This window comes from Buteo buteo, chromosome 4 (genome assembly GCF_964188355.1).
Source record: "Buteo buteo chromosome 4, bButBut1.hap1.1, whole genome shotgun sequence".
In the NCBI taxonomy this organism is placed as follows: Eukaryota; Metazoa; Chordata; class Aves; order Accipitriformes; family Accipitridae; genus Buteo; species Buteo buteo.
The window spans coordinates 50,176,780-50,191,403 of record NC_134174.1 but is presented as its reverse complement, the minus strand read 5'-3'; the positions used below and the strand labels follow the sequence as shown (position 1 = coordinate 50,191,403).

General features: G+C 51.5%; 1 protein-coding gene across 1 annotated transcript; it reads right to left on the bottom strand.

Annotated features, from left to right (window-relative positions):
• Positions 1-6,632: 6,632 nt before the first annotated feature.
• Positions 6,633-12,741, bottom strand: TMEM72 (transmembrane protein 72). Its single transcript, XM_075026926.1, has 5 exons — positions 12,672-12,741; positions 8,653-8,719; positions 8,155-8,226; positions 7,284-7,423; positions 6,633-7,093 (listed from the first exon to the last, which is right to left on the bottom strand). Exons 1-5 carry the CDS (start codon positions 12,739-12,741, stop codon positions 6,633-6,635), a joined length of 810 nt encoding a protein of 269 aa, XP_074883027.1.
• Between the last annotated feature and the right edge of the window lie 1,883 nt (positions 12,742-14,624).

The following is a 14,624-nucleotide window of genomic DNA, read 5'->3' as shown; positions in this document are numbered from 1 at the left end:
TAAAGATAATTTGTATTTATAACTATCTGATAAATACATTAGCAGAGGGACTATGTTGTGCTTTCATTTGGAATTTTGATTTAGAAGGAAACAGCTTGAATGAGGGAATGTTTGTGCATGTGACTACTAGTTGGAAGTGAAGAAATCATAAAACAAGTTAGCATGAGGTTGATAAAATATGTATAGCATAAATGCAATAGTTCAGTACTGGATAAGAGCCAGAAGTAATGACAACAGCAGAGCCTTATCCATTTCCAAACCAGTCAGCAGGAATTTGTTTTTGGTTCCCTTCTTACGGCACTTCCACATGAGAGATGTTGACAGTAAGATTGTCATATTTTTACACGGTGACCACATGCAGTCCCAATGTGAAATGCATAATGTGTCTATTGCTGGAGAAAACACTTTGATCTCCATTTATGCAGCTGGTGATTTCTTCTGCACTTGCAGATGCTTGCATGAGAAACAGATGCTGGGAGGTAAAATAATTAATTTGAGAGGAATAAGATGGAGATCACTTTCATGCTTGGGCCTGGGTTTTTGAGGGGAAGGTGCAGCTAAAAGGTGTAATTCCCCTCCCAAGCCCTTCCCCTCAAGAACCTCCCAGATCAAGCTTCCCTGCCATGCTGCTACAAATATATATATGCCCAGGGAAGAGCTTCAGGTTGCTTGGCCCTTCTGAGTTCACACACCAGGTCTGGGAACATGGAGCAGATCCAAGTGTTGTAATACACCTGCACCTTCATTGGCAGCCTCAGTCTTCCTGAGCACATGATATGGGGACATAGCTCTTCAGTGTGACATAAAATGGGATATAGTCCCTTCACCTGATTGGGCTGGGAGGTAGGCTTGCTCCCATGCTGGGGATTGTCTCCTCAATAGGCACAAGAGTAAAAGCAGTAATAAAGAACCCTGACGAAGCCTTCCCACTTTGAAAAGGAGAAATGTGGTGCTACTATATCAAATTCAAAAGTATTGTCACTATACCAAATTCCCCCAGAAAATTCTTGAGTGTGGCTGAGAGAGTAGGCAATGTTGAAGAGCTTCTTCAGCTCAGTTTTGTGCACAGTAAAACTCTTTTTGTGTACTTTTGTTTTCTCATGCTGTTGAAGGAAGTAATACAGTCTAGCACAAAATGTTACTGAAAAAACAAACTTGCTTTTTTATTGTGCAAAATTTGTAGCACATCAGCAGGCATCAAGAGTTGGAAGGTGAGGTTTGCCCCAAAACAACAGAAAAACTTAGCAAGTTAGTTAGGGCTGCCATATAGTCTCTTTTTGTTGGGCATGACCCCCGTGGCTGCCGCCTTCTTTCCATCCAGGCACAATTTGGTCGGTGTTACTCCCCCTCTGCAGTGTTGAAAGCCTTGCCCAAAACTGCAGCTGCAAGTGTGGCTCTCCAGGAGAGCAAGAGCAGGTGCAGAGGGTGAGGCACCAGCCGGGGAGCTGGGGGCCGATAAGCAAGGTTGGGCATCTGGGTGACTACCAAACCCAGCCCCTCTTACAGGGGAGTTTTGGAGACGGAGGCAGTGGAAGGAGACTTAGGGCAGGGAGGAACTGTGTAATCATGTCACAGTGTGTATGACTTTGTTTAGCAGGGACTGATCAAGATACTTCTTTTTAAATAGCTCTTCTGAATGAGGCCAGCTCTGGGATGGAAAACGTTAGGGGAAGGAGAGGCTGAGCAGAAGGAAGAGATGAGAGTGGGATGGGGATTAGATGCTGTTCAAAACTTCCTCCCGTGCTGTATGAAGTCCCCTTTAGGTACAGGCTGGGATGAGGAGAAACTGCCAGGAAACATTACTCTTCTGTTTTTTCTTTCTTTTTCTCCTTTTTTTTTTCTGTCTGAAATATGGATTCCCTCTTTAGTCTGTGATCCAAAGACCTGTGTTGGAAAATCAGGTTCCTGGTGTTTTGCATAGAGCCTCAAAACAAGATTCAATAATGTCACATGCTGAGTGAATAGCTGCATAGAATTACTTTTCTAAAGGTACCTTAATCATTCACTAGGATATAACCTAAGTGCAGGTTGTATGCAAGTACAATGTACCTAAGTACGGTGGTATGCAAGCTGATATATATCAGCTGGAAGCCAGATTCCTGCTTTTGCCCACACCATGCCAAGCAGGTAAGGGAACTGACAGCTCCAAGGAATCCCAGGCAGGTTTGGGACCCGGTTTCTCATTCCTGTAAATTCCTTCACAGCACAAAATGCAGGAGTCCAGCCAAAACAGAACCTGAATTTCTGGTCCAGCACATGGGAGAATCTCCTGAACGGGATGAGAGAAGGTGCAGGGCTGAGGAGTGGTAGGGTTGCTGGTGTGTGAGCATGCAGCATTTGGAATAGAGTGGAGACAGGTCCTCTCCTGCATGTGGATATGACTCAATATTGAATTAGGAGCCACCCATGCCAGCGTTGCCAATACTGGTGTTTGCTGCTGTGAGTGTTGCACATGCAGATACGAGTAGTGCATTTCTGATTTCAAGTATTGCCACTGCAGAAACTGAACACTTTTCTCTGCAAATGTACCTTATTTTCCTAACGCTGCTTTGTATGTGTAAAACATTCATACCCATGTTTCAAATAGGGAGTAGTGTTCAGAGGAACTGGGGCCCAGAGTCCCCGGGGGGGCCTAGGGAGTTTGGAGGGTGACCATCTAAGCACCTGGCGTGAGGTGGGAGCACTGTGGTGGGGCAGGTAGCATACCTGCCTTCAGGGCTGTGCAGCAGCTACTCGTACTGGTGTGCACTGGAGGCAGAGAGGAATTGTAACCGAAGCCTGCACCAAAATCTGTTTTGCCTTCATACAAAACTTAAAATGGAGTAATTGTTCGCAACATACAGGTTTACTAAGTTGTGATGGCAGCTGTCAAGTAACATTGTAGAGTGTTTCCACTGCACGTGTACATGCAAAGCAGGTAAATTTTTCCTCATGCAGGGAAATCTTTGAAGGAAATTGTGAAGGAAACAATTTCTGCCAGGATTACCTCACCGAGTTTTACCTTACACATGTATTTCTTTTGGATGATTCAGCTTCTTTCCTTTCAGTATGTGACTCTATAGGAGTTTATAGTTTTATGCACTCTAAATCAGTGGATTAATCTCAATGGATTAGCTGCATCATGAATTAACTGTAATGCAGGCAAAAATTATACAGCAGTGTTCCTGTAGTGCTGTGTGGACTTAGAGTTCAGGCAGCTCAAATTCAGATATTGCTGCACTGCACAGTTAATAGCATCAAGTTCTTCTCTTTTTCTTTTCCTGCAGTTACCCTCCATATATGAGAGTTTTTCATATACAGACACCCCCCACAACAGTGCTCTACAGCATCTCTGGTGTTTTCAATAGCCTCTGGGATGCTCCTATCACAGCTAGATGTGGGGAGCGGGGCCAGCAGAGAAGCGCACACTTGAGCGAATAATCTCTGAGCCCTCTGCAAAGTCATCTGACACCCCCTGAGGCAGAACATTTCCTCTGCACTAGGATTTTAAAGAAAGCCTGAGGCTGCATTTCTTTAAGCAGTTGAGCTGCAATAACAGCCTGCTGCCTCTGAAAGGGGTGCATTTATGCCTCATGCCCTTCATTTTGTGGCTGGCCCTTCCCCCCATGAATTTATTTGGCTCATTACCCAAGAAGATAGCCACCCGCTTTCTTTTCCCTAATTATTTTTTCTCTGGGCTAACAAGCTCTGTATGCTGATGGAGCTGGAAGATAGCACCAGGGGTGGGATGGGTGGTGAGGAGCAGGGCAGGGGATGTACAAATGGACTCCCTGGCAGGGGCAACCCGGGGAGCAGCTCAGCCCCTGGGGTGGGATCGCACCCATCTGGTGCTGTCTGGGGCGAAGCTTGGCTACCTCTGGAGGAGCATCTACTTCCCTGGCACTGGTGCAGGCTCTTGGCAGATTCCAGGGTAAGCCAGCCATGGACCTTAACTGAACAGGCAAATTAATACCACAGAAAAGAGAAGCAGCTTTTTTCCAGCCTTCATCTCCTGAGCCAGCTAGCTGTGGGGCTGGAGAAGAGCCAGGCCAACACAAGGAAGCAGGCAAGAAAAGCAACCAGGTCCAGTGCTGTCTCCAGGAAGGCTGAACAACCACCTCACCTGTAGCTTCCCCCAGTCTTGCTTCCTAAGGGAAACCTACAACAGACTTTCAAAAGATGAGCCTAAAAACTGAAACACATAATTCTGTAGACTCTAAGGATTGCAACTCATTTTATGCATTTCACAGAGCAATGAAATTTGCTCCCCACACACTTCAGGGTGCCACAGGTGCTCTCATGGCATTGCTTCTCTCCAGCTGGGAAGCTGGCCGTGCTGCCCCACCAGCACCAAGTGTGGGCCTGATTGATTGAGGGCTGAAGGATAAGATTTGTTGCAAAGCAGCTGTCCCCACCCAGGCTGCCCTGGAGCTTTGCTCAGGGCTAGAGAGAACGCTGCAGAAATGTGGTCTTTCTCCCATCAGCAGATTACTTGATCTATTGGGAGCACCTCTGTGTGTGTAATTAGTTATGCAATGTTCAAAGAAGAGCCTTGGATGATGCAGAAAGCTGAGTTTGCTAATGAGAGTGGGTCTAGTTGCAAAGCAGATGTGTGATTGATCTGGGGAGCCAGCTCTGAGCACAGCCTTTTGGGGCAGTTACCAAGGGCGGGTACCCTGTTGGCATGGCTGGGTCGGGACCTTTGTTGGTGCAGGTGTGCTGTTTGGTCACCAACTTGGGAGGAAAATAGCTTTATTTCTTAATGTGATGAATACATGTTAGCTTGAGGGTGGAGCTGTGGTTGGATCCTGGACTTGCTGTTATCAGTCATACAGCATTAGGCTATAAACAAGCACAATTTTCTGAAGACATTTTTGCAGGTGCAAACCCTCCCTAAAGACAGATGTGTACGTGACTCTTCCCCAGCGTGCAATTATGGGGCGGAGGGTTAATTTATGCAGCCAGAAGGAGGAGGCCTCTAATCCATGTATTGTGTTTAGAATAGATACCAGCTATCATTTTAAATGTTGGTGATGCAACAAAAAGCTTTTTGTTTATGTCTGACTGTAGGAATGACAAGTGTGTGCAACCACTCATAAGCTGCTCTTGTGGACAGAGTTACATTATCAAACACAGGCAGTCAAGTATTGTGAGTCAGTACCTTCCACCTTCTTCCCCATCCATCTCACAAATTAGGAGTCACTTAAGAGTTTATTAAAAAGTAGTACTGAGTTCTTATCTCAATTCCTTCTGATTTTTGAGCTCTTATACTTCACATTTTCACACTTCACTTCAAACTACACTGCTTTCCTAAATGAACATAGTGATAGTGACTCAGAGAGCTGAGATTTTAAAAATAAGAAATAACATATTTCCAAGAAAAGCAGCCAGCCCCACTGGCTTCTACCTTATAAATAGTCTAGCAGGTCTCAGGGATCTTCTCTCCTTACCACCACCTCACCACAATGCTGCATGTCTGGGCTTAGAGCAGTTACAACTCTTCATCCCAGCAATGGTGACAGTGTGGCCTCATGTCGCATGTCTGAGAAAACCCAGCCACCTAAGTTGTCTCCCATGTGCAGCCAAAAGAGTTGCCTGATGCTGATGAGAGGGCCTTGGTGATGGTATCTGTAGGCACAGAGAGCATTTGCCATGGGGAAGCAGAAAGCCTTTGTCCTCAGGTGCAAGAGAGCCAAGGGGATGAGTTGAACAGGAAAGAAATGCCTGATGATAGGTGAACGGTGCTCAAAGGGCAGAAAATATGGTAGGATTAAGCCAGAGGTGAAGGGTTCATGGAAGAGCTGGCATGGAGGGGACTGGTGGGACAGCATTGTAACTTTACTATTGCCTTTGCCCTCTGGGGCGCATAATTAACACACGCTGAGAGTTACACACAGCCTGCCGTGACAGTGCGGTGCTGAATCTCATGGCCTGAGCTGCCACATCATACCAAAGCCCTTCTAACTCAAGAGAGCTGTCTGGGCAGGGGACACCAGGACGCCCCAGGGTCCTGCCTGTTCCTGCATGGGTGTTCCCAAGGCCAGAGGTGATTTCCCCGCTGAGGTCAGTGTGTCTTGGGGAAGGGCACTTAGCGGGTCCTAGCCCCAGAGGTGTGCTTGGTCTCAGCCCACCACTGAAATGACGTTTTGGGTGCCCTGTGCTGAACGTCTCCCAGCCCCGAGGTCTTCAACGCGCAGCGAGGGCAGGAGGGAGACAACTGCCCCCAGCAGAGGCTGCTCTGGGGGCATGGTGGTGTCCCCTCCTCCTGCCTGCTGCTGCCTCATGGGAGCCATAGGCCATGGCTGTGATGTTAGGCAGGAGCAGCTGCTGTGCTGTGCAGTGCCGTAACGGAGGGGTGACCCACGCTGAGGCCATGGGAGCAGAAACCTTACTGTCCTGGCACTACCCTGGCTGAACCACCTGTCCCCTGGGCATGGTGCTGCAGGGGCTGGCGACCACCACTGGCCCCGTCACAAGGTGTGGGAACATGTAGTGCAGGCAGCCCCTCGAAGAGGAGGCGACACAGTTGTCACCCTGGAGGCAGGGAGGGCAAGGGGGGCCACCTCTCAGGGCCCCTCGGCTGCTGGAGCGGCAGGGAGAGATGCCAGCGCCAGGGGTAGCAGGTCTGTCCCAGCCTCCTTCCTGCTGAGGGCTCAAAAAAGGCCCGTGGAGCTGAGGGGAGCGAGGATGACGGGGGCGTTGGGTGGGGTGAGGATGGGTGTTGTGTCCGATGTGGTCTCCTCAGCCTCGCTCTCCACATCCTCTAAGCTCTCGCTGACAGAGGGGATGATCTGCACCACCTTCTCCTGGAAGTGCACTTGCTTGCGTGGGGCTGGCGGGGCTGCAGGTTGGGCAGGAGCTACTGGGTCCGGGCTCCTGTCCTTGCTGCCCTTCAGGATGCTCTTCATGTAGCCCAGCAGCGAGCGGTGCTGCTCTCGCTGGGCCCCAGCGAAGGTGTAGGTCTGCTCAGTGTCACCGGCAATGGTTGGGGCCGCCATGGTGGCTGAAGGGTCCACGTACTCTCCTGCCTGGGGATGCGTCTCCTTGTGCCCTGGGCTCTTCCTCCTCTTGCTCAGCAGGAAGTAGGCCAGGGCGGTGAGCACCAGCATAGACCCTGGAGAGAAGGCCATGTTGGCTGAGGGCTGGCACGAGGCAAAGAGCTCTCCAAGCAGTGCTTGGTCTAGTTAGCTCAGCACCGTCTGCAACCGGTCCAGCACCCGGCACATCCCCACCCTCTCTGGCCCTTGACAGACCATGCTCCTCTTCCATCTGCACTACTCCCCACCCCAGCACGGGCTCCTCACCAGGGATGGTGACATGCCAGACGAGGACGGGATGCAGGAAGCAAGCCACTGAGAGCAGCGTGTACCCCAGGAATTTCTGGAAGCTCCCCGGGCGTCTAGCTCGCTTCCAGCAGGCCTGTGCCAGGGAGTCAGGCTTGCATCTGGGGAGAGAAACAGAGGTCCTTATGGGATGGGTCACCAAGCACATGGCAAGAAGATTTGGACCTAACCCGCACCCATCTACATGTGCAGATCCTCACTCTGGTTTTCCGGGAAACTGGTGTATTTGTCAGGGAAGGTAAGAAAAGCCTGAGCCTCTCCCACGGGGAGAAGAGGCCAGGGGCTACATCTGCCAGAGGTCAGCATCTCAGGCCATCTCTCCTTGGTGTGTTCGCCCACGTGGCCACTGGCTGAGCGCCTATTAGCTGGAGTAAGGTGTTGCCTCTAAGGTATCAGGGTTTTTGAGTTTGTGCTAAAAGACAGCAGAAGTGCTCAGCCTCTGAGAAGTACATAAGGATTTTCTACATTTTAACTTAAACTTCTGTGCTGTCTCTTAGAGGGAGCTGCAGCTCACCCTGGGGATCTGGCTCTACCCTCAACCCCGTTCCCTTGTAGGGCTTCATACTGTGTGTTAAGCAGATGCTACAGACCAGGGTTTGTCGTGTTGATGCTCAGCAAATTGTGGCACAAGCTTGGGTTAAAACAGGTTTAATTGGCTGTGGACATGGCCCCAGTTACCTCGCCCCTGCCTGAGTGCACTTGCCACGGCATTAGGGGCAGGACCTTTGGTCTGACACTTGCAGCTCAGCTAGGTCTGCTGTTGCCTGTAAGGGGCAAGTTGCCTTAGGGAGGTCCCACCAAGGCTGGAGAAGACTGGACAGGGTCTACTCACGTGAAACACATCTCCAGGAACAAACTGATAAAGAAGAAGCCTTCACAGACAGTAACTGCAACCCCTGAAAAACTGAAAGGTGGAGTTGTCAGGGGGGCAGGGCTGGGCTTGAGTATGCTCTCCAGGTGGCAGAAGGGGCATAGAGGGCCAGGATTTACTATCCAGTTCACATCAGAGTCTGTGTGCTGAGGTCTGAACACCCTCTGCTTGGCTGGTTTGTGGAGGAGAGCTCAAAGCCCTTCTGTCCCCGGGGCGTCAACTTGCAGCCAGTGTCACCTCTGGCCTGCTTGAGTCTGCAGTAGCATGGGTGATGCAGTAGCATCACTTTCTCTAACAGAAATAGCTTACTTTTCTGAAACTAGATATGAAGAACTGAATTTCCCAAAGCCTCAGACACTGTTCCTTGCTGCTGTTGTAGTCTAGTCTGGTGCTACAAATGGTGGAGGGGTCAAATGTGTCACCCCCGCCAGCTCTGACTTCAAGGGCAAAAATACTCACAGCAGATAGAAAGCCAGGCTTTTGAACTGTCCTCGCTGCAGAGTTTCTACGCCCACACCGATCAGCACTAGAAAGAGAAGGTAGGAAAGATGCTGACTGCAGGGTTGATTCCCGACTCTCTGGTGCCCTACCAGCTCCCAGGATCGATGCCCTGGTTTCCCCAGGGGCTGGTGAGGCTGCTCCTCCTGTGCTGTGCACGTTAGGACTGCCAGCACCAGTGATTCATGCTGACACACCAAGCCAGGGGGGACAGAGCTGAACAATGGCCTTGACATACAGCCCAGAAAGCCATCCCAGCTGCATCCTTACCACGGCATCCTTGCACTGCGTGGGCTGGGGAGAGGTGGGGATACCAGCTGGCCTTGGACAGCCGGGGGAGGTGAGCAGCAGTGTCCTGTGTCCCTTCCACACCTTGCCACACCGCTCCTTCAAGGTTACCACAGGGACTTCCCTCCCACCGCCCCATCCACCTCTGCCCAGTACCAGTCTGGGGACCTCTCTGCCCAGGTTCCCCCAGTGCCTGCCAGCCTCACTCCCCTGCCCTCCCTGCTTGCCCAGGCCTGCTGCACCCAACATGCAGGGGACAGGGGAACCGTGCCAGCTGCCTTCACAAAGGCCCGTAGCCATGGCATCAGGATCCTTTGCTATCCAAACAGAAAAACATACAATGGGAGCAGGCAGATTAAAACCAGGGAATGAATATCAGTACCCCAGCCAGCCCAGCACACTGGGGAGTCAGATTAAGAGTATTAGTGAGGGTAAAATCTTCCCTGGACTGGCCATTGGGCACCAATAGCTTCAGGGGATGGAAAATTTCCTTCAACATCCTTCAATTCCCCACAAGACTATTTCCAAAACGGAGCAGAAACACAGTGCCTCACACCAGCTGCAGCAAGTTGGTTGGTATGTGGCCAGCCAGTCACAGTGCACAAGTGCCAGCGGCGTGGAGCTGAGCAGAGCCACGGTCTCATGGCCAGGGCACCGCTCCAGGCAGTCGCTGTGCTCCTGTCTGCACTTGATGTCTCCACATCTCACCGAGCAGTCCTGCCCATCCACTGGTGCTCAGGAAGTTCACCGCTGGTTCTGCTCAATGCATGCTGGCCAAGGCCTGAGGTGCCAGTTGGCTTCATTTATCTCAGCTGTGGTTTGTCCCAGCTGGAGAAGAGTACCGGGATGCAGACCAGTGTCCATCAAGCCTGCAAGGTGGGTCAATGCTGAGGGTCTGTGCCTGAGCACACAGCTCTCCTGTCCTGGCCGAGCAAAGCCCCGCCAGGGTGCTGCGGTCTTGCTTTGGTTCCCACTGTGTCACCTGCAGCTGCTGGCTCCTGTCAGCCAGAGGAACGCACGGGGCCCACGCGGCACCCTCCTCTGTGGAGGCTGCCTCTCCGGCCCCGAGCAGAGGTACAGTGAAATCAGCCTCATCAGAGGGCTGTGAAGCTGTGTGAGCTGTGTAATCCTACATGCAACGTATTGTCCTTCGCTATCACGTGACTGAGAACCCTTCTTTATAATCTTTCCTACAAATGTGGAGTTCATTCATTCATTCATTCATTCCCTGCGGATGAATGCAGAATTCAACAGCTCAGCTGTTACATTCAAGTCTCTGCTCTGGATGGGGAGGTTTCCTCATTTTGCACAGCTTCTGCTTTGTCCACAAAGCTGTTTGGATGAAGAATCTGCAAGAAGCAAAGGGCTGTTTCCGAGGTGTTTGTTTGGACTAGTTGCTGCCTTGATTTGGATCTTATCCAAACCATGTGGCTAAAGGCACATGATTAGGAATTAAATGGTTGAAAGCATGAGAATTAAGAAATAAGTAAGGACTCTCTCCTAGATGCAGAAATCACAAGGCCTAAAATCTCTGCACTACAGAGATGCCCCAAACACTGCAGTGAATTGTGGGGCTGTTTGATCAGTCTTCACTAACTTGCCATGAGGCTCTGCTGGTGGCAGGGCTGTCTTGATTTCTCACACACAAGAAACCCTGTAGCCCTACCATTGCAGACAGCCATTACACTCCAAGATCCTGGGGGAAGTGGAGGTTTATATTATGTGGGTAATCTTCTGTCTTTGCAAGCAGCTTATGGAGCTGGCTGGGCTTTCTCAGAATCAATTAGTGAGGCTGATGCACTCTCCTCTCCCTTACATATCTTTTTTTTTTTTTCAAACAAAACCCATGGGATTCTCTTCTGCATGGTTTCCATTTCATGCAAAAACCTCACACACCTCATCAGGCACTAAACACTGCATCAAGCTCTTTTCTTACTCCATTAAGACACACGGAGGAATAAAACACAGGCACCTTCCATTCTTCACTAGCCTTCTGGGAAAGTCAGGTGATACTGGGAATGCATCAGAGCTATGGAAAAGCACAGAGATCGGTAGTGCAGCTGTCTGTGCTCTGTGATGCTCAGCAGAGAAACAACTGTACTGTTCATTTCAAGAGGAACTACAGAAAGGTGCAGATGATGGAAAATGATGAAAAGAAAGCAGGCAGAAGAGAAAGATTATATTCCACTAAGACACTTCCAAATTGTAAGCTACTTTCAGTTTTGCTGTTCTAACTTTCCCATGGCAACAAGTTCATGTTTTCTCCCAGGAAGGTCTCCATGAGTTTCCTTACAGCTTTAAGAGAGAATATGACCAGCATGGGGCTCATGTGGGCCTGAGGGGGATGGGGATGGAGAAAGGAAGAGATTTGCATTTGCGGGTTAAAGCTGAGTCCCAGCTCCTGTCTGTTGCAGTCTCATAATGATGTGCACTTGTCTACTGGGAGTTTGTATAAACTCAGAGACTCAAATCTTTGCCTGTTATCAGTCCTTTAAAGCACATTCCAGAGCACAGCCTCCAGCGTCCCGGCTGGGCTTTGGGGGCCCCTGGGGACCCGTGCTTTCTTCAGCTGACCTGTGTGCTTTCTACTTTGCCCCTGACTTGAGCAAAGTGTCTCTCATGGCTGTCTGCAGTTGATAAAGGAAATGCGAACGTAGGAGGGCCTGCTGCGACCTACTCTGCAGTGTCCGAATCTGAAATTCCCAGGGGTCTAACACAGGAACCATCTCAAGTCACCTCTCACCAGGAACCTCTGGTTCACACCTCCAGCCTTTAGGCAAAGCAGACACTTTGATCTCTGCTTTACTGATGGGGAAACTGAGTCAGAGAGTGCTGTCTGTCCTGTCTTGTAACAGTGAGTTAGCAGCAGTGCCAAAGTGAACCCCTGAGCCCTCTGCGTTAGCTGTTTCCCCACGTCCCATCTGGAGACGCCCCACTTGAGAGGGTTATTCACCATAGTTCAGTCCTTCTGGGTGAAACGCTGTGCCTGAGACATCTGGCTCAAAACACCTGCATTCCACCTGAAACCAAGTGCTCGGATGTGTCACCAAACCCAGAGGATGCTGATCCCAAGCAGCCTCTGGCAGTCGGTGAGAGGATGCAACCAGCCAGGTGGGTGAATTTATGATGTTCATACTGCAGCTATAACCTGAACTGCTTCCTGAGCCTGCTCCCTGACGGGTTGCTGGAGAGGCAAAGCAGCGCTTTGGTAGTAACTGTGCCATGATGGCTGGGACCTCTCCATCCTGCCTGGCACAGGACATCTCACTGTGCACAGCACAAGGAGCTCCTCCTTCACTGTCACAGCCCACAGAGCAGCCCGGCAGTTTTGTGCAGCCATGACTATTTCGCTTTCCAGTCGCATTCACATCTTGCCTGTGATCCTGTCTGTTTTACGAGAATATAATTTCGTTTTCTTTTCCATTTCTGCTTTAGCTTGTCCTCTGCCATACTGAGTGCTGGCTCTTCCTTTCTGATGTCTCACTGTGCCTCCCGCAGTATTTGGAAAGAGCCTGGCCGGGCACGCAGCACTCTCCTTCCCTGGGTCCCAAAGCAAAAGTGAACAAGTTTCCATGTTCCCCTCATAGGATGGGGCAGTGGCTGCACCCGGCCAAAGGCAGGGAGACAGCTTAGGGGTCCCAACACCCGCTCATTGCCTTTTAGTGCCAAAGAAAAAGAGAGCTCGCTCTTACCTGCTGCGGTGGAGATGCCCAGCAATCGGCAGGTATACTCCAGGGCACTCCAAAATGCCTTGTGCCGCATGGCGAAGAGATGAAGATCGTGGCGACGACCAGGCAGAAGCTCCTTTTCAGAGCTCCCGCCTCGCGCGTAGCCCAGCAGCTCCCAGCCGCAGGCAGAGACTCCTGCACTCAGGACCAAGTGACCTTCCTGAAGGAAAGGGCAGTGCGTGCAGGACTGGCCACCTCCACCGGGGCCTCCCCAGGGAGGGCAGTCAGAGAAGGAGCTGCCACCACAGGGAACCAGCCAGCGCTGCTTCCCGCTGCTCCCACGGGGGCTGCGGAGACTTGGCCTTTTCCTGCTTGCTTGCCGCTCGCTCGCGTTGCCGGCCCGGCGGTGATTAATGATTGGTAAGGGGGGGGTGCGGCTTTGGGAGCATTTGCACCCGGGGTGCACGACCTTTCCTGCTCCCGAGGAGGAGGCTCTGGAAGCCCAAGCTGATTAAATGCATGTGAAGTCATTAGTGCTGTGCAGCTCCCGGCAGGTTAACCATTTGTGAGGATGGCGATGTTTGCTCTTGGCGAGAGGGCGGCACGCTTCTGGCAAGTCGTGGGGCTCCCAGAGCACCCCAGCCCTGCTGCCTCCTGCAGCTGAGCCCCCTGCCGCGGCTGCTGCTCACTGTGCAGGTTTTGCCAGGCTCTGACTAGCATGGCTCGGGCAGTGTCTGCGCTGATGTGCAGCCACAGGAACAAGGAGATCAGATCTATTCCCAAGGGTCCTACAGACCCAGGCCGACCATAGCAGGGGAGATGTGTGTTTCTCTTCTTGGGAACCTCAGCAAAATGTATTTCTGCGTTGTAGTCACCAGAGCCATTTGAACAGCACCAGTCACACAAGTGTCCTGACACGTGGAGTGGGGTGCATAGGTACTCCGACCTCTTTGTATTGGACTTGGTAGGCAGCTTGGGGGTCCTTGGCTTGTCTCTGCAGGACACACCGCTTCTGGAGAGGGGCAACCCTAAGCATGTCTGAAGGCCAAGATGGGACAGCGCTGGCCCGCTCTGGACCCCAGCCCCACATTGCTCTGTGCTTGAACATGGTGCATCTCCCTGGGGGTCCCTGATTCAATCTCCAGCTGCTGCTGCCCAGAGAAGAGGTGGTGTCGGCAGCAGCATCTGGTCATTGAAGTCCCGGCAGGAGGGGCATGTGAGCAACAGCACAGTCCCGGCCTCAGCGTGGGTGTCTGGTGCCTGCAGGGCCACCGGTTCACAGGTCAGTGAGCTCACCTTGTGCTGTGGCTGGTGTCGGGTGAGTCACTGCAGCCCCTGCCCCTTGCTGTGCTTGCTGTGAGGCTGGCAGCTGTGCAGGCAAGGGGCTGGGTCAATCACGCTCAACTCACGCACAGGCAGCCCTGCGGGGAGGCGGCAACCGGCCAAGCCTGTCTCCCATGATCCCTTCTCAGCTGCCTGAGACCACAGAGCTGAACCTGGCTGGTATGTGTTGCACCGACATGTCCTGGGGGTAGAGATGACTTGGTCCAAGGGCACAGTGACAGCTTCTCTTCCACAGTATCTTGGTCTGTGTTTCAGACCGCGATTTTCCCAGGACAGCCAAATACCTGAGCTCATGAAATGGGTCCCTAATTGCTGTAAATAACTGCAGGTAGTGTTGTTCTGAACCCTTTCAAGGTGGTGGGTGGCAGGGACTTTGCAGCAGGCAATGCTGACAAGGTCTGGGGGCAGAGCACATTTTCCATGTGAAAAATGGAAAAGCCCACTGGAGAAGGGCTTCCAGAGCATCCCAAGGGGCAGTGCTGAATGGTGCAGACCCAAAATGTGTCTTTGCCTTGCAGCACTGGCACTGCCTTTGGGTGTTCCTGTTTCTTCTTGTCCTCCCACACCACTGCGGGTGTTTGAAGGAACTGTGGGTTTTCCACAACTGATGACTCAGCGGTGTGTCAAAACTTC